General features: G+C 54.7%; 1 protein-coding gene across 1 annotated transcript in view; it reads left to right on the forward strand.

The window, feature by feature from the left end:
* Positions 1-18,975, forward strand: part of SMC1A (structural maintenance of chromosomes 1A) — a 54,654-nt gene that overhangs the window by 5,535 nt on the left and 30,144 nt on the right. The window contains 6 exon segments of the mRNA XM_063182143.1: positions 1,715-1,918; positions 4,893-5,131; positions 7,875-8,133; positions 11,116-11,256; positions 11,377-11,459; positions 15,126-15,333. Of these exon segments, the coding sequence (XP_063038213.1) occupies positions 1,715-1,918; positions 4,893-5,131; positions 7,875-8,133; positions 11,116-11,256; positions 11,377-11,459; positions 15,126-15,333 (1,134 nt within the window).

Below are 18,975 nucleotides of genomic sequence, written 5' to 3' on the forward strand. Positions count from 1 at the left end.
TCCTGTCAGGATTTGGGGATTTGGGAACTCTCCTGTCAGGATTTGGGGATTTGGGAACTCTCCTGTCAGGATTTGGGGATTTGGGAACTCTCCTGTCAGGATTTGGGAACTCTCCTGTCAGGATTTGGGGATTTGGGAACTCTTCTGTCAGGATTTGGGGATTTAGGGACTCTCCTGTCAGGATCTGGGGATTTGGGAACTCTCCTGTCAGGATTTGGGGATTTGGGAACTCTCCTGTCAGGATTTGGGGATTTAGGGACTCTCCTGTCAGGATTTGGGGATTTAGGGACTCTCCTGTCAGGATTTGGGGATTTGGGAACTCTCCTGTCAGGATTTGGGGATTTGGGAACTCTCCTGTCAGGATTTGGGAACTCTCCTGTCAGGATTTGGGAACTCTCCTGTCAGGATTTGGGGATTTAGGGACTCTCCTGTCAGGATTTGGGGATTTAGGAACCCATCTGTGAGGATTTGGGGATTTGGGAACTCTCCTGTCAGGATTTGGGGATTTAGGAACCCATCTGTGAGGATTTAGGGATTTGGGAACTCTCCTGTGAGGATTTGGGGATTTAGGGACTCTCCTGTCAGGATTTGGGGATTTGGGAACTCTCCTGTCAGGATTTGGGGACAGCCTGTGGGATTTAGGGTCTCTGACTCGTTTTTCCATGACATCGCCATGAAGAACCCCAAGGATCTCACGGCCCTGTTTGAGGAGATCCCCAGGGATTCAGGGACCCATCTCAGGGATTCAGGGACCCCTGACCCTGCAGGGATTTAGGGATCATTCTCAGGGGTTTAGGGCCATTTCCAAAGGGATTTAGGAACATTTCCAAGGGGATTTAGGAACATTTCTGTCCCTGTTTCTGCAGGGAGCAGTGGAGTCCATCGCCATGAGGAACCCCAAGGAGCTCAGGGCCCCGTTTGAGGAGATCCTCAGGCATTCAGGGATTCCCTTTTGGGATTTAGGGATCCCTCACAGGAATTAGGGGATTTAGGAACATTTTCAAGGGGATTTAGGAACATTTCCAAGGGGATTTAGGACCACTTTTGCCCTGGTTTTTTTTCAGGGTGCAGTGGAGTCCATCGCCATGAAGAACCCCAAGGAGCGCACGGCTCTCTTTGAGGAGATCCCCAGGGATTCAGGGATCCCTGTTATGATTTAGGATTTCCCTGACCCTGCAGGGATTTAGGACCATTTCCAAGGGGATTTAGGACCATTTTTGCCCTGTTTTTTCAGGGAGCAGTGGAGTCCATCGCCATGAAGAACCCCAAGGAGCGCACGGCCCTGTTTGAGGAGATCCCCAGGGATTCAGGGATTCCCTTTTAGGATTCAGGGATTTCTCACAGGAATTAAGGGATTTTTGCCCTGTTTTTTTCAGGGAGCAGTGGACTCCATCGCCATGAAGAACCCCAAGGAGCGCAGGGCCCTGTTTGAGGAGATCCTCAGGGATTTCTCACAGGAATTAAGGGATTTTTGCCCTGTTTTTTTTAGGGAGCAGTGGAATCCATCGCCATGAAGAACCCCAAGGAGCGCACAGCTCTCTTTGAGGAGATCCCCAGGGATTTCTCACAGGAATGAAGGGATTTTTGCCCTGTTTTTTCAGGGAGCAGTGGAATCCATCGCCATGAAGAACCCCAAGGAGCGCACGGCTCTCTTTGAGGAGATCCTCAGGGATTTCTCACAGGAATTAAGGGATTTTTGCCCTGTTTTTTTTAGGGAGCAGTGGAGTCCATCGCCATGAAGAACCCCAAGGAGCGCACGGCTCTCTTTGAGGAGATCAGCCGCTCGGGGGAGCTGGCCCCCGAGTACGACAAGCGCAAGAAGGAGATGGTCAAGGCCGAGGAGGACACGCAGTTCAATTACCACCGCAAGAAAAACATCGCGGCCGAGCGCAAGGAGGCCAAGCAGGAGAAGGAGGAGGTGGGGAGGGAGGGGATTCAGGGGAAAAATGGGGTTGGGAATGGTTGGATTCACAGGAGAAAAGGGTTTGGGAATGGTTGGATTCACAGGAAAATCGTGTTTGGGAATGGTTGGATTCACAGAAAAATCGTGTTGGGAAATGGTTGGATTCACAGGAGAAAAGAGTTTGGGAATGGTTGGATTCACAGGAAAATCGTGTTGGGAAATGGTTGGAATAACAGGAAAATTGTGTTTGGGAATGGTTGGATTCAGGGATAAAAGGATTTGGGAATGGTTGGATTCACAGGAAAAAAGAGTTTGGGAATGGTTGGAATAACAGGAAAAAAGAGTTTGGGAATGGTTGGATTCACAGGAAAAAAGAGTTTGGGGAATGGTTGGATTCACAGGAAAATTGTGTCGGGGAATGGTTGGATTCACAGGAGAAAAGGGTTTGGGGAATGTTTGGATTCACAGGAGAAAAGAGTTTGGGAATGGTTGGATTCAGGGAAAAAAGGGTTTGGGAATGGTTTGGATTCACAGGAGAAAAGAGTTTGGGGAATGGTTGGATTCACAGGAAATTCATGTTTGGGGAATGGTTGGATTCAGGGATAAAAGGGTTTAGGAATGGTTGGATTCAGGGAAAAAAAAGAGTTTGGGGAATGGTTGGATTCACAGGAAATTCATGTTTGGGGAATGGTTGGATTCAGGGAAAAAAGGGTTTGGGAATGGTTTGGATTCACAGGAAAAAAGGGTTTGGGAATGGTTGGAATTAAAGGAAAATTGTGTTTGGGAATGGTTTGGATTCACAGGAAAATCGTGTTGGGGAATGGTTGGAATAACAGGAAAATTGTGTTTGGGAATGGTTTGGATTCTCAGGAAAATCATGTTTGGGGAATGGTTGGATTCCGGGATAAAAGGGTTTGGGAATGGTTTGGATTCACAGGAAAATTGTGTTGGGGAATGGTTGGATTCAGGGATAAAAGGGTTTGTGAATGGTTGGATACACAGGAAATTCATGTTTTGGGAATGGTTGGATTCACAGGAGAAACGAATTTGGGAATGGTTGGAATAACAGGAAAATTTTGTTTGGGGAGTGGTTGGATTCACAGGAGAAAAGGGTTTGGGAATGGTTGGATTCAGGGATAAAAGGATTTGGGAATGGTTGGATTCACAAGAAAATCGTGTCGGGGAATGGTTGGATTCACAGGAGAAAAGGGTTTGGGGAATGGTTGGATTCACAGGAGAAAAGGGTTTGGGGATTGGTTGGAATAACAGGAAAATTGTGTTTGGGAATGGTTTGGATTCGCAGGAAAATCATGTTTGGGGAATGGTTGGATTCAGGGATAAAAGGGTTTGGGAATGGTTGGATTCACAGGAAAATTGTGTTGGGCAATGGTTGGATTCAGGGATAAAAGAGTTTGGGGAATGGTTGGATTCAGGGATAAAAGGGTTTCTGAATGGTTGGATACACAGGAAATTCATGTTTTGGGAATGGTTGGATTCACAGGAGAAACGAATTTGGGAATGGTTGGAATAACAGGAAAATTGTGTTTGGGGAGTGGTTGGATTCACAGGAGAAAAGAGTTTGGGAATGGTTGGATTCAGGGAAAAAAGGGTTTGGGAATGGTTGGATTCAGGGAAAAAAGTGTGTGGGAATGGTTGGATTCACAGGAAAATCGTGTTTGGGAATGGTTGGATTCACAGGAAAATTGTGCTGGGGAATGGTTGGATTCAGGGATAAAAGGGTTTGGGAATGGTTGGATTCACAGGAAAATTGTGTTGCTTGAGCAGCTCCTGGCCAGACCCAGGCCCAGCTCTGAGCAGCCCCTGAGCTAAGCCAGGCCTATCCCCCCCATTTCCCCCCAGGCTGAGCGGTACCAGCCAGAACCAGGCCCAGGTTTAAGAAGCTCCTGAGCAGAACCAGGCCCAGCTCTGAGCAGCTCCTGAGCAGAGCCAGGCCCAAGTCCTGGGCCCGAGAAGCTTCTGACCAGAGCCAGAGCTAGACCCAGCCCAAAGCCCAGCTCTGAGCAGCTCCTGGCCAGAACCAGGCCCAGGTTTAAGAAGCCCCTGAGCAGAACCAGGCCCAGCTTTGAGCAGCTCCTGGCCAGAACCAGGCCTAGGCCCTGCTCTGAGCAGCTCCTGAGCCAAGCCAGGCGTGTCCCAGGTCTAAAGCCAGGCATGTCCCGGGTCTAACCCAGGCCTGTCCCAGGTCTAACCCAGGCCTGTCCCAGGTTTAAGGAGCTAACCCAGGCCTGTCCCAGGTCTAACCCAGGTCTAACCCAGGCCTATCCCAGGTCTCACCCAGGCCATCCCAGGTCTCACCCAGGCCTGTCCCAGGTTTAAGGAGCTAACCCAGGCCTGTCCCAGGTCTAACCCAGGCCTGTCCCAGGTCTAAAGCCAGGCCTGTCCCAGGTCTAAACCCAGGCCTGTCCCAGGTCTAACCCAGGTCTAACCCAGGCCTGTCCCAGGTCTAACCCAGGCCTGTCCCAGGTTTAAGGAGCTAACCCAGGCCTGTCCCAGGTCTAACCCAGGTCTAACCCAGGCCTATCCCAGGTCTCACCCAGGCCATCCCAGGTCTCACCCAGGCCTGTCCCAGGTCTAACCCAGGCCATCCCAGGTCTCACCCAGGCCTGTCCCAGGTCTAACCCAGGCTGTCCCAGGTCTAACCCAGGCCATCCCAGGTCTAACCCAGGCCATCCCAGGTCTAACCCAGGCCATCCCAGGTCTAACCCAGGCTGTCCCAGGTCTCACCCAGGTCTAACCCAGGCCATCCCAGGTCTAACCCAGGTCTAACCCAGGTCTCACCCAGGCCATCCCAGGTCTAACCCAGGCTGTCCCAGGTCTCACCCAGGTGTAACCCAGGCCATCCCAGGTGTAACCCAGGCCATCCCAGGTCTAACCCAGGCCATCCCAGGTCTCACCCAGGTCTCACCCAGGCCATCCCAGGTCTCACCCAGGCCATCCCAGGTCTCACCCAGGCCTGTCCCGTGCCCAGGCTGACCGGTACCAGCGGCTCAAGGACGAGGTGGTGCGGGCGCAGGTGCAGCTGCAGCTCTTCAAGCTGTTCCACAACGAGGCCGAGATCGAGAAGCTCAACAAGGAGCTGGGGCTGAAGAACCGCGAGATCGACAAGGACAAGAAGAGGATGGACAGGGTGGAGGACGAGCTCAAGGACCGCAAGAAGGAGCTGGGCAAGATGATGAGGGAGCAGCAGCAGATCGAGAAGGAGATCAAGTGAGGAGCCTTGGGAGTGTGCGGTGGGAATGGCAGAAACTGGGAGGGTTTGGGTGGGAAAAAGTGGAATTGTTTGGGGTGGGATGTTTGGAAATCGGGTTTGAGTTCTGGTTCTGTGGGCAGGGACACCTTCCCAGATCAGGGGGCTCCAAATATTGGACAATCCCAGCTTTGTAATCTTGGACAATCCCAGTTTTGTAATCTTGGACAATCCCAGCTTTGTAATCATGGACAATTTCAGCTTTCCAAATCTTGGACAATTTCAGCTTTCCAAATCTTGGGCAATCCCAGTTTTGTAATCTTGGGCAATCCCAGCTTTCCAAATCTTGGACAATTTCAGCTTTCCAAATCTTGGACAATCCCAGCCTGTCTCCGTGGCTGAGGGGCTCCAAAACCTTGGAATTATTTGGGTTGGAATGTTTAGAAATCAGGTTTAAATTCCAGTTCCATGGGCAGGGACGCCTTCCCAGATCAGCTGGTTCCAAATCTTGGACAATCCCAGTTTTTCAAATCTTGGACAATCCCAGTTTTGTAATCTTGGACAATCCCAGCTTTGTAATCTTGGACAGTCCCAGTTTTGTAATCTTGGACAGTCCCAGTTTTGTAATCTTGGACAATCCCAGCTTTGTAATCTTGGACAATCCCAGTTTTGTAATCTTGGACAATCCCAGTTTTCCCAGCCTGTCTCCATGGCAGAGGGGCTCCAAAACCCTGGAATTATTTGGGTTGGGATGTTTAATAACCAGGTTTAAGTTCCCATCCAGGTTCCATGGGCAGGGAACCTTCCCAGATTAGGTGGCTCCAAATCTTGGACAATCCCAGCTTTTTAATCTTGGACAATCCCAGTTTTCCAAATCTTGGACAATCCCAGTCTGTCTCCATGGCAGGAGAGCTCCAAAACCTGGAATGGTTTGGGTGGGAAAACCTGGAATTATTTGGGTTGGGATATTTAAAAACCAGGTTTAGGTTCTGGTTCCATGGGCAGGGACACCTTCCCAGATCAGGTGGTTCCAAGCTGGACAATCCCAGCTTTGTAATCTTGGACAATCCCAGCTTTGTAATCTTGGACAATCCCAGTTTTGTAATCTTGGACAATCCCAGTTTTCCCAGCCTGTCTCTGTTCCCGAGGGGCTCCAAAACCCTGGAATTATTTGGGTTGGGATGTTTAAAAACCAGGTTTAAGTTCCCATCCAGGTTCCGTGGGCAGGGACACCTTCCCAGTCCAGGTGGTTCCAAATCTTGGGCAATCCCAGCTTGCCCAGTCTGTCTCTGTAGGGGAAGGGCTCCAAAATGGGAAGGGGAGGATGCAGCAAACCCCAAAACTGGGCACAGATCCCAAACCAGGCAGAGATCCCAAAACTGGGCACAGATCCCAAACCCAGGCCCAGAACCCAAAACTGGGTACAGAACCCAAACCGGGCAGAGATCCCAAAACTGGGTACGGATCCCAAACCAGGCAGAGATCCCAAAACTGGGTACGGATCCCAAACCCAGGCCCAGACCCCAAACCAGGCCCGAACCCCTAAACGGGCACAAACCTCAAACTGGCCATCAACCCCAAAACTGGCTACAGCAGCCCAAACCAGCCCCAAACCCAAACCAGGCCCAAACGTCAAACCTGCCCCAAACCAGGCCCAGACCCCAAACCAGACCCAGACCCCAAACCAGGCCCTGACCCCAAACCAGGCCCAGACCCAAACCAGGCCCAGACCCCAAACCAGGCCCAGACCCAAACCAGGCCCAAAACCCCAAACCAGGCCCAGACCCCAACTGGGCCCAAATCCCCAAACCAGGCCCAACCCCAAACCAGGCCCAGACCCCAAACCAGGCCCAGACCCCAAACCAGGCCCAGACCCCAAACCAGGCCCAAACCCCAAACCAGGCTCAAACCCAAACCAGGCCCAGACCCCAAACCAGGCCCAAACCCCAAACCAGGCCCAGACCCAAACCAGGCCCAGACCCCAAACCAGGCCCAGACCCCAAACCAGGCCCAAACCCCAAACCAGGCCCAGACCCAAACCAGGCCCAGACCCCAAACCAGGCCCAAACCCCAAACCAGGCCCAGACCCCAAACCAGGCCCAGACCCCAAACCAGGCCCAAACCCCAAACTAGGCCCAGACCCCAAACCAGGCCCAGACCCCAAACCAGGCCCAGACCCCAAACCAGCCCCAAACTGGGCCCAGAATCCAAACCAGGCCCAAACCCCAAACCAGGCCCAGACCCGAAACCAGGCCCAGACCCCAAACCAGCCCCAAACCCAAACCAGGCCCAAACCCAAACCAGGCCCAGACCCCAAACCAGGCCCAGACCCCAAACCAGGCCCAAACCCAAACCAGGCTCAGAATCCAAACCAGCCCCAAACCCCAAACCAGGCCCAGACCCAAACCAGGCCCAGACCCCAAACCAGGCCCAAACCCAAACCAGGCCCAAACCCACACCAGGCCCAGACCCCACACCAGGCCCAGACCCCACACCAGGCCCAGACCCCAAATCAGGCCCAAACCCAAATCAGGCCCAAACCCCAAACCAGGTCCAGACCTCAAACCAGGCCCAAAACTCCAAACCAGGCCCAAACCAGCCCCAAACCAAACCAGCCCCAAACCCAAACCAGCCCCAAACCAAACCAGCCCCAAATCCAAACCAGGCCCAAACCCAAACCAGGCCCAAACCCAAACCAGGCCCAAACCAGCCCCAAACCAAACCAGCCCCAAACCCAAACCCACCTGAGGTTCTCCTCCTCAGGGAGAAGGACTCGGAGCTGAACCAGAAGCGGCCCCAGTACATCAAGGCCAAGGAGAACACCTCGCACAAGATCAAGAAGCTGGAGGCCGCCAGGAAGTCCCTGCAGAACGCCCAGAAGCAGTACAAGAAACGCAAGGCCGACATGGACGAGCTGGAGAAGGAGATGCTGAGCGTGGAGAAGTCCAGGCAGGAGTTCGAGGAACGCATGGAGGAGGAGAGCCAGAGCCAGGGGAGAGACCTGACCCTGGAGGAGAACCAGGTACGTGTGGGATGGAGGAGAACCAGAGCCAGGGGAGAGACCTGACCCTGGAGGAGAACCAGGTGTGGTGGGACACGTGGGGTCTGGGGCTTTGGGATGGATGGAGGGGAGCCAAAACCACAGGAGGGACCTGAGCCTGGAGGAGAACCAGGTTCGTGTGGGGTGGAGGAGAACCAGAGCCAGGGCAGGGACCTGACCCTGGAGGAGAACCAGGTGTGGTGGTGGGACAGGTGGGGTTTGGGATGGATGGAGGAGAACCAGAGATACAGGAGGGACCTGATCATGGAGGAGAACCATGTGTGGTGGGACACGTGGGGTTTGGGATGGATGGAGGAGAACCAGAGATACAGGAGAGACCTCACCCTGGAGGAGAACCAGGTGTGGTGGTGGGACAGGTGGGGTCTGGGGATTTGGGATGGATGGAGGAGAGCCAGCACCACAGGAGGGACCTGATCATGGAGGAGAACCAGGTGTGGTGGTGGGACACGTGGGGTTTGTGGCTTTGGGATGGATGGAGGAGAACCAGCACCACAGGAGGGACCTGATCATGGAGGAGAACCTGGTATGGTGGGACAGGTGGGGTTTGGGAGGGACCTGATCATGGAGGAGAACCTGGTATGGTGGGACAGGTGGGGTTTGGGAGGGACCTGATCATGGAGGAGAACCAGGTATGGTGGGACAGGTGGGGTTTGGGAGGGACCTGATCATGGAGGAGAACCAGGTGTGGTGGGACAGGTGGGGTTTGGGAGGGACCTGATCATGGAGGAGAACCAGGTGTGGTGGGACTGGGGGAGTTTGTGGCTTTGGGATGGATGGAGGAGAACCAGAGCCAGGAGAGGGACCTGAGCCTGGAGGAGAACCAGGTGTGGTGGGACTGGTGGGGTTTGGGATGGATGGAGGAGAACCAGAGATACAGGAGGAACCTGATGATGGAGGAGAACCAGGTGTGGTGGGACAGGTGGGGTTTGGGGGCTTGGGATGGATGGAGGAGAACCAGAGGCAGGGGAGAGACCTCACCCTGGAGGAGAACCAGGTGTGGTGGTGGGACAGGTGGGGTCTGGGGCTTTGGGAGGGATGGAGGAGAACCAGAACCGTCTGAAAGATCTCACCTTGAAGGAGAACCAGGTGTGTGGGACAGTTGGGGTTTGGGAGGGACCTGAGCCTCCCAAAGAGGGAGGAGAACCAGGTGTGGTGGGACACGTGGGGTTTGGGAGGGATGGAGGAGAAGGAGACCTGGGCCAGGTGGGATTTGGGGGTTTGGGATGGATGGAGGGGAGCCAGAACCACAGGAGGGACCTGACCATGGAGGAGAACCAGGTGTGGTGGTGGGACACGTGGGGTTTGTGGCTTTGGGATGGATGGAGGAGAGCCAGCACCACAGGAGGGACCTGACCATGGAGGAGAACCAGGTGTGGTGGGACTGGTGGGGTTTGGGGCTTTGGGAGGGATGGAGGAGAACCAGAGATACAGGAGGAACCTGACCATGGAGGAGAACCAGGTGTGGTGGGACTGGTGGGGTTTGGGATGGATGGAGGAGAACCAGAGGCACAGGAAGGAGGAGAACCAGGTGTGGGGTGACCCTGTGGAGTTTGGGAAGGGCTTCCAGGTGTCCCCCAGGTTCTCTGACCCCCCCCCAGATGTCCCCATGTCCCCCCAGGTGCCCTGACCCCCCAGATGGTGTCCCCCAGGTGTCCCTCCAGGTTCTTTGATCCCAGGTTGTCCCCATGTCCCCCCAGGTTCTCTGACCCCCAGGTGTCCCCCCCAGGTGTCCCCCCGAGGTGTGCTGTCCCCCAGGTGTCCCCCAGGTGCCCTGACCCAAGATTGTCCCCGTGTCCCCCAGGTGTGGTGACCCCCAGGTGTCCCCATGTCCCCTGACCCCCCCAGGTGTCCCCAATGTCCCCAGGTGAAGAAGTACCACCGCCTGAAGGAGGAGGCCAGCAAGCGCGCGGCCCCCAGGTTCCCTGACCCCAGGTGTCCCCAGGTGTCCCCTGACCCCCAGGTGTCCCCAATGTCCCCAATGTCCCCAGGTGTCCCCAATGTCCCCAGGTGTCCCCAATGTCCCCATGTCCCCGTGTCCCCAGGTGAAGAAGTACCACCGGCTGAAGGAGGAGGCCAGCAGGTGCCCTGACCCCAGATGTCCCCTGACCCCCAGATGTCCACATGTCCCCAATGTCCCCAGGTGTCCCCAATGTGTCCCCAGGTGAAGAATTACCACCGGCTGAAGGAGGAGGCCAGCAGGTGTCCCCAGGTGTCCCCAATGTCCCCAGGTGTCCCCAGATGTCACCAATGTCCCCAATGTGTCCCCAGGTGAAGAAGTACCACCGGCTGAAGGAGGAGGCCAGCAGGTTCCCTGACCCCAGGTGTCCCCAATGTCCCCAATGGTGTCCCCAATGTCCCCAGGTGAAGAAGTACCACTGCCTGAAGGAGGAGGCCAGCAGGTGCCCTGACCCCAGGTGTCCCCAATGTCCCCAGGTGTCCCCAGATGTCCCCAGGTGTCCCCAATGTCCCCAATGGTGTCCCCAGTGTCCCCAATGGTGTCCCCAGTGTCCCCAATGGTGTCCCCAATGTCCCCCCAGGTGAAGAAGTACCACCGGCTGAAGGAGGAGGCCAGCAGGTGCCCTGACCCCCAATGTCCCCAGGTGTCCCCAGGTGTCCCCAATGTCCCCATGTCCCCAATGTCCCCAGGTGAAGAAGTACCACCGGCTGAAGGAGGAGGCCAGCAGGTTCCCTGACCCCCAATGTCCCCAGATGTCCCCAATGTCCCCAATGTCCCCATGTCCCCAGGTGAAGAAGTACCACCGGCTGAAGGAGGAGGCCAGCAGGTTCCCTGACCCCCAATGTCCCCAGATGTCCCCAATGTCCCCAATGTCCCCATGTCCCCAGGTGAAGAAGTACCACCGGCTGAAGGAGGAGGCCAGCAGGTTCCCTGACCCCCAATGTCCCCAGGTGTCCCCAATGTCCCCATGTCCCCAATGTCCCCAGGTGAAGAAGTACCACCGCCTGAAGGAGGAGGCCAGCAAGCGCGCGGCCACGCTGGCCCAGGAGCTCGAGAAGTTCAACCGTGACCAGAAAGCCGACCAGGACCGGCTGGACCTGGAGGAGAGGAAGAAGGTGGAGACCGAGGTGAGACCCAGACTGTCCCCAAACTGTCACCAAACTGTCCCCAAAATGTCCCCTGAGGCCCCCTGGGCACAGCTGAGCTCACCTGGCCCCTCACCTGTCCCCGTGTCCCCGTGTCCCCAGGCCAAGATCAAGCAGAAGCTGAGGGAGATCGAGGAGAACCAGAAACGCATCGAGAAGCTCGAGGAGTACATCGCCACCAGCAAGTGCGGCGCTGTCCCCAGGGTGTCCCCAGGGTGTCCCCAGGGGGGGCTGGAGTGTCTCCAAAGTGTCCCCAAGGGGGCTGGAGTGTCCCCAGGGTGTCCCCAGGGGGGTTGGAGTGTCCCCAAAGTGTCCCCAAGGGGGTTGCAGTGTCCCCAGGATGTCCCCAAGGGGGTTGCAGTGTCCTCAAGGTGTCCCCAAGGGGGTTGCAGTGTCCCCAGAGTGTCCCCAGGGTATTTGGAGTGTCCCCAAAGTGTCCCCAAGGGGGCTGGAGTGTCCCCAGGATGTCCCCAGGGGGGTTGGAGTGTCCCCACAGGGGGTTGGAGTGTCCCCAGGGTGTCCCCAGGGGGACTGGAGTGTCACCAAGGTGTCCCCAAGGGTGTTTGGAGTGTCCCCAGGGGGGCTGGAGTGTCCCCAGGGTGTCCCCAGGGGTGTTGCAGTGTCCCCAAAGTGTCACCAAGGGGGTTGCAGTGTCCCCAGGGTGTCACCAAGGGGGTTGGAGTGTCACCATGAGGGCCTGCAGTGTCCCCAGAGGAGTTGGAGTGTCACCAAGGTGTCCCCAAAGGGGCTGGAGTGTCCTCAGAGTGTCCCCAGGGGGACTGGAGTGTCACCAAGGTGTCCCCAAGGGGGTTTGGAGTGTCCCCAGGGGGGCTGGAGTGTCCCCAGAGTGTCCCCAAGGGGGTTGCAGTGTCCCCAGGGTGTCCCCAAGGGGGTTGGAGTGTCACCATGGGGGCCTGCAGTGTCCCCAGAGGAGTTGGAGTGTCACCAAGGTGTCCCCAAAGGGGCTGGAGTGTCCCCAGAGTGTCCCCAAGGGGGTTGCAGTGTCCCCAGGGTGTCCCCAGGTCATCCCCATGTCCCCATTCCTGTCAGCAGGCGTGGGATCAGCCCCCCCAAAACCCCTGAAACCTCTCCAAATCCCCTTCCTCACCCCCAAATCCCAATATTGCCCCCACAGACAGTCCCTGGAGGAGCAGAAACACCTTGAGTGTGTGGGATCAGCCCCTCAAACCCCCCAAAATGACCCCAAACCTCCCAAAATGACCCCAAACCCCATTTTCTCACCCCCAAACCCCCATTTCTCCCCATTTTCTCACCCCCAAATCCCCATTTCCCCCCCAGGCAGTGCCTGGAGGAGCAGAAACACCTTGAGTGTGTGGGATCAGCCCCCAAACCCCCTTTTTTCACCCCCCAAACCCCATTTTCTCACCCCAAACCCCCATTTCTCCCCATTTTTCACCCCCAAACCCCCCAAAATGACCCCAAACCCCATTTTCTCACCCCCAAACCCCCATTTCTCCCCATTTTTCACCCCCAAACCCCCATTTCTCCCCCCCAGACAGTCCCTGGAGGAGCAGAAACACCTCAAGGCTGTGGGATCAGGCCCCAAACCCCCTTTTCTCACCCCCAAACCCCCTTTTTTCACCCTCAAATCCCATTTTCTCCCCCTCAGGCAGTCCCTGGAGGAGCAGAAACACCTCAAGGGTGCAGGATCAGCTCCCCAAACCCCCCAAAATGACCCCAAACCCCCTTTTCTCCCCCCAGACCCCCATTTCTCCCCATTTTCTCACCCCCAAACCCCCTTTTCTCCCCCCAAACCTCCATTTTCTGACCCCCAAATCCCCATTTTCCCCCCCAGGCAGTCCCTGGAGGAGCAGAAGTGCCTGGAAGGTGTGGGATCAGCCCCCCAAACCCACCAAAATGACCCCAACCCCCTTTCCTCACCCCCAAACCCCCATTTCTCCCCATTTTCTCACCCCCAAACCCTCTTTTCTCCCCCAAACCTCCATTTTCTCACCCCCACACCCCCATTTCTCCCCCCAGACAATCCCTGGAGGAGCTGAAGTGCCTCAAGGGTGCAGGATCAGCCCCCAGACCCCCCAAAATGACCCCAAATCCCCTTTTCTCACCCCCAAACCCTCTTTTTTCACCCCCAAACCCCATTTTCCCCTCCAGACAGTCCCTGGAGGAGCAGAAACACCTCAAAGCTGTAGGATCAGCTCCCCAAACCCCCCAAAATGACTCCAAACCCCATTTTCTCCCCCCAAACCCCCATTTCTCCCCATTTTCTCACCCCCAAACCCCCTTTTCTGCCCCCAAACCTCCATTTTCTGACCCCCAAATCCCCATTTTCCCCCCCAGGCAGTCCCTGGAGGAGCAGAAACACCTCAAGGGTGTAAGATCAGCCCCCCAAACCCCCCAAAATGACCCCAACCCCCCTTTTCTCACCCCCAAACCCCCATTTTCACCCCCCAAACCCCCTTTTCTCACCCCCAAACCCCCTTTTCTCTCCCCCAAACCCCCATTTCTCCCCCTTTTCTCCCCGCAGGCAGTCCCTGGAGGAGCAGAAGTGCCTGGAAGGTGTGGGATCAGCCCCCCAAACCCCCCAAAATGACCCCAATCCCCCTTTCCTCACCCCCAAACCCCCATTTTCACCCCCTAAACCCCCTTTTCTCACCCCCAAACCCCCATTTCTCCCCTCAGACAGTCCCTGGAGGAGCAGAAACACCTCAAGGCTGTAGGATCAGCCCCCAAACCCCCCAAAATGACCCCCAACCCCCATTTTCTCACCCCCAAACCCCCATTTTCCCCTCCAGACAGTCCCTGGAGGAGCAGAAACACCTCAAAGCTGTAGGACCAGGCCCCAAACCCCCCAAAATGACCCCAAACCCCCTTTTCTCCCCATTTTTCACCCCCTAAATCCTCATTTTTCACCCCAAAATGACCCCAAACCCCCTTTTCTCTCCCCCAAACCCCCATTTCTCCCCCTTTTCTCCCCGCAGGCAGTCCCTGGAGGAGCAGAAGCGCCTGGAGGGTGTGGGATCAGCCCCCCAAACCCCCCAAAATGACCCCAAACCTCCTTTTCTCAGCCCCAAATCCCCATTTTCACCCCCCAAACCCCCTTTTCTCACCCCCAAACCCCCTTTTCTCCCCGCAGGCAGTCCCTGGAGGAGCAGAAACACCTCAAGGGTGTAGGATCAGCCCCCCAAACCCCCCAAAATGACCCCAACCCCCCTTTTCTCACCCCCAAACCCCCATTTTCACCCCCCAGGCAGTCCCTGGAGGAGCAGAAGTGCCTGGAGGGTGTGGGATCAGCCCCCCAAACCCCCCAAAATGACCCCAATCCCCCTTTCCTCACCCCCAAACCCCCATTTTCACCCCCTAAACCCCCTTTTCTCACCCCCAAACCCCCATTTTCACCCCCCAGGCAGTCCCTGGAGGAGCAGAAGTGCCTGGAGGGTGTGGGATCAGCCCCCCAAACCCCCCAAAATGACCCCAAACCTCCTTTTCTCAGCCCCAAACCCCCATTTTCACCCCCCAAACCCCCTTTTCTCACCCCCAAACCCCCATTTCTCCCCTCAGGCAGTCCCTGGAGGAGCAGAAACACCTCAAGGGTGTAAGATCAGCCCCCCAAACCCCCCAAAATGACCCCAACCCCCCTTTTCTCACCCCCAAACCCCCATTTCTCCCCCCAGGCAGTCCCTGGAGGAGCAGAAGTGCCTGGAAGGTGTGGGGTCAGCCCCCCCAAACCCCCCAAAGTGACCCCAAACCTCCTTTTCTCAGCCCCAAATCCCCATTTTCACCCCTCAAATCCCCTTTCCTCACCCCCAAACCCCCATTTTTACCCCCTAAACCCCCTTTTCTCACCCCCAAACCCCCATTTCTCCCCGCAGGCAGTCCCTGGAGGAGCAGAAGCGCCTGGAGGGCGAGCTGACCGAGGAGGTGGAGCTGGCCAAGCGCCGCATCGACGAGATCAACAAGGAGCTGAACCAGGTGATGGAGCAGCTCGGGGACGCGCGCATCGACCGCCAGGAGAGCAGCCGGCAGCAGCGCAAGGCCGAGATCATGGACAGCATCAAACGCCTCTACCCCGGCTCCGTGGTGAGCACAGACCCCAGAGGGAGCAAAAAAATACACCCCGGGAACTGACCCTGAACACCCCGAAAACTGACCCAAAATAGCCCCAGGGACTGACCAAAAACTGACCCTGAACACCCCAAAAGCTGACCCAAAATACCCCCAGAAACTGCTCCAAAAACTGACCCAAAATACCCCCAGAAACAGCACCAAAAACTGACCAAAAACACCCCAAAAGCTGACCCAAAATACCCCCAGGGACTGACCAAAAACTGACCCTGAACACCCCAAAAGCTGACCCAAAATACCCCCAGAAACAGCACCAAAAACTGACCCAAAATACCCCCAGAAACTGCACCAAAAACTGACCCAAAATACCCCCAGAAACTGCACCAAAAACACCCCAAAAACTAACCCAAAATACCCCCAGGGACTGACCCAAAATAGCCCCAGAAACTGCACCAAAAACTGACCAAAAACACCCCAAAAACTGACCCAAAATACCCCCAGGGACTGGCCCAAAACACCCCAGAAACTGCACCAAAAACTGACCAAAAACACCCCAAAAACTGACCAAAATACCCCCAGGGACTGGCCCAAAACACCCCAGAAACTGCACCAAAAACTGACCCTGAACACCCCAAAAGCTGACCCAAAATACCCCCAGAAACTGCACCAAAACACCCCCAAAACTGACCCTGAACACACCAAAAACTGACCCAAAATACCCTCAGAAAATGACCCAAAATACCCCAGAAACTGCACCAAAAACTGACCAAAACCACCCCAAAAACTGACCCAAAATACCCCCAGGGACTGACCCAAAACACCCCCAAAACTGACCCTGAACACACCAAAAACTGACCCAAAATACCCCCAAAAACTGCACCAAAAACTGACCAAAAACACCCCAAAAACTGACCCCAAATACCCCCAGGGACTGACCCAAAACCCGCCCAGAAACAGCCCTAAAATCCCCCAAAAACTGACCCTGAACACCCTCAGAAAATTACCAAAACTGACCCAGAATACCCTCAGAAAATGACCCAAAAACTGACCCTAAACACCCCAAAAACTGACCCAGAATACCCTCAGAAAATGACCCAAAAACTGACCCTGAACACCCCAAAAACTGACCCAAAATACCCTCAGAAAATGACCCAAAATACCCCAGAAACTGCACCAAAAACTGACCCTGAACACCCCAAGAATTGGCCAAAAACCACCCCAAAAGCTGACCCAAAATACCCCCAGAAACAGCCCTGAACACACCAAAAACTGACCCAAAATAGCCCCAGAAACTGCACCAAAAACTGACCAAAACCACCCCAAAAACTGACCCAAAATACCCCCAAAAACAGCACCAAAACCCGCCCAGAAACAGCCCTAAAATCCCCCAAAAACTGACCCTGAACACCCCAGAAACTGACCCCAAACTGACCCAAAATACCCCAGAGACTGCACCATAAACTGACCCTAAACACCCCAAAAACTGACCCAAAATACCCCAAAAACTGACCCAAAATACCCTCAGAAAATGACCCAAAAACTGACCCTGAACACCCCAAAAACTGACCCAAAATACCCCCAGAAACTGCACCAAAAACTGACCAAAAACACCCCAAAAACTGACCCAAAATACCCCCAGAAACTGCACCAAAAACTGACCAAAACCACCCCAAAAACTGACCCAAAATACCCCCAGAAACAGCACCAAAACCCGCCCAGAAACAGCCCTAAAATCCCCCAAAAACTGACCCTGAACACCCCAGAAACTGACCCCAAATTGACCCAAAATACCCCAGAGACTGCTCCAAAAACTGACCCTAAACACCCCAAAAACTGACCCAAAATAGCCCCAGAAACTGCACCAAAAACTGACCAAAACCACCCCAAAAACTGACCTAAAATAGCCCCAGAAACTGCACCAAAAACTGACCAAAACCACCCCAAAAACTGACCCAAAGCACCCTGAAATGTACCCCAAAAACTGACCCAAAATACCCCAGAAACTGCACCAAAAACTGACCCTGAACACCCCAAAACCTGACCCTAATCACCCTGAAATGTACCCCAAAAACTGACCATAAATACCCCAGAAACTGCACCAAAAACTGACCCTAAACCCCCTAAAAATGACCCCGAACTGTACCAAAAACTGACCCTAAAACACCCCAAAAACTGACCCAAAACTGTGCTAAAACCTGACCCTAAACACCCCAAAACCAGCCCCAAAACCCCCCAGAAACTGCCCTAAAACCTGCCCTAAACCCCACAGCTGACCCCACAGCTGACCCCACACCCCATAACTGACCCCACACCCCACACCTGACCCCACACCTGACCCCATAAGTGACCCCACAGCTGACCCCACAGCTGACCCCATAAGTGACCCCACACCTGACCCCACACCTGACCCCACACCTGACCCCATAACTGACCCCACACCCCATAACTGACCCCACAGCTGACCCCACACCTGACCCCATAACTGACCCTATAACCCACAGTATGGCAGGCTCATTGACCTGTGCCAGCCCACGCAGAAGAACCAACCCCACTGCAGTGTCCCTGACCCATAACTGATATCCCTGACCCATAACTGATATCCCTGATATCCCATAACTGATATCCCTGATATCCCATAACTGATATCCCTGATATCCCATAACTGATATCCCTGACCCTATAACTGATATCCCTGACCCATAACTGATATCCCTGACCCATAACTGATATCCCTGACCCATAACTGTTATCCCTGACCCATAACTGATATCCCTGACCCATAACTGATACACCTGACCCCATAACTGATATCCCTGACCCCATAACTGATACACCTGACCCTATAACTGATATCCCTGACCCCACACCCCATACCTGACCCCATAACTGACCCCATAACTGACCCTATAAAACCCCAAACCCCACAGTATGGCCGGCTCATTGACCTGTGCCAGCCCACGCAGAAGAGCCAACCCCACTGCAGTGTCCCTGCCCCATAACTGATATCCCTGCCCCATAACTGATATCCCTGATACCCCATAACTGATATCCCTGACCCTATAACTGATATCCCTGACCCTATAACTGATATCCCTGATACCCCATAACTGATATCCCTGATATCCCATAACTGATATCCCTGCCCCATAACTGATATCCCTGCCCCATAACTGATATCCCTGCCCCATAACTGATATCCCTGCCCCACAACTGATATCCCTGACCCATAACTGATATCCCTGATATCCCATAACTGATATCCCTGACCCATAACTGATATCCCTGATATCCCATAACTGATATCCCTGATATCCCATAACTGATATCCCTGATATCCCATAACTGATATCCCTGCCCCATAACTGATATCCCTGCCCCATAACTGATATCCCTGCCCCATAACTGATATCCCTGCCCCACAACTGATATCCCTGACCCATAACTGATATCCCTGATATCCCATAACTGATATCCCTGACCCATAACTGATATCCCTGATATCCCATAACTGATATCCCTGATATCCCATAACTGATATCCCTGCCCCATAACTGATATCCCTGCCCCAAAACTGATATCCCTGATACCCCATAACTGATATCCCTGATACCCCATAACTGATATCCCTGACCCATAACTGATATCCCTGCCCCATAA

This window comes from Melospiza melodia, unplaced genomic scaffold (genome assembly GCF_035770615.1).
Source record: "Melospiza melodia melodia isolate bMelMel2 unplaced genomic scaffold, bMelMel2.pri scaffold_166, whole genome shotgun sequence".
NCBI classification, from domain to species: domain Eukaryota; kingdom Metazoa; phylum Chordata; class Aves; order Passeriformes; family Passerellidae; genus Melospiza; species Melospiza melodia.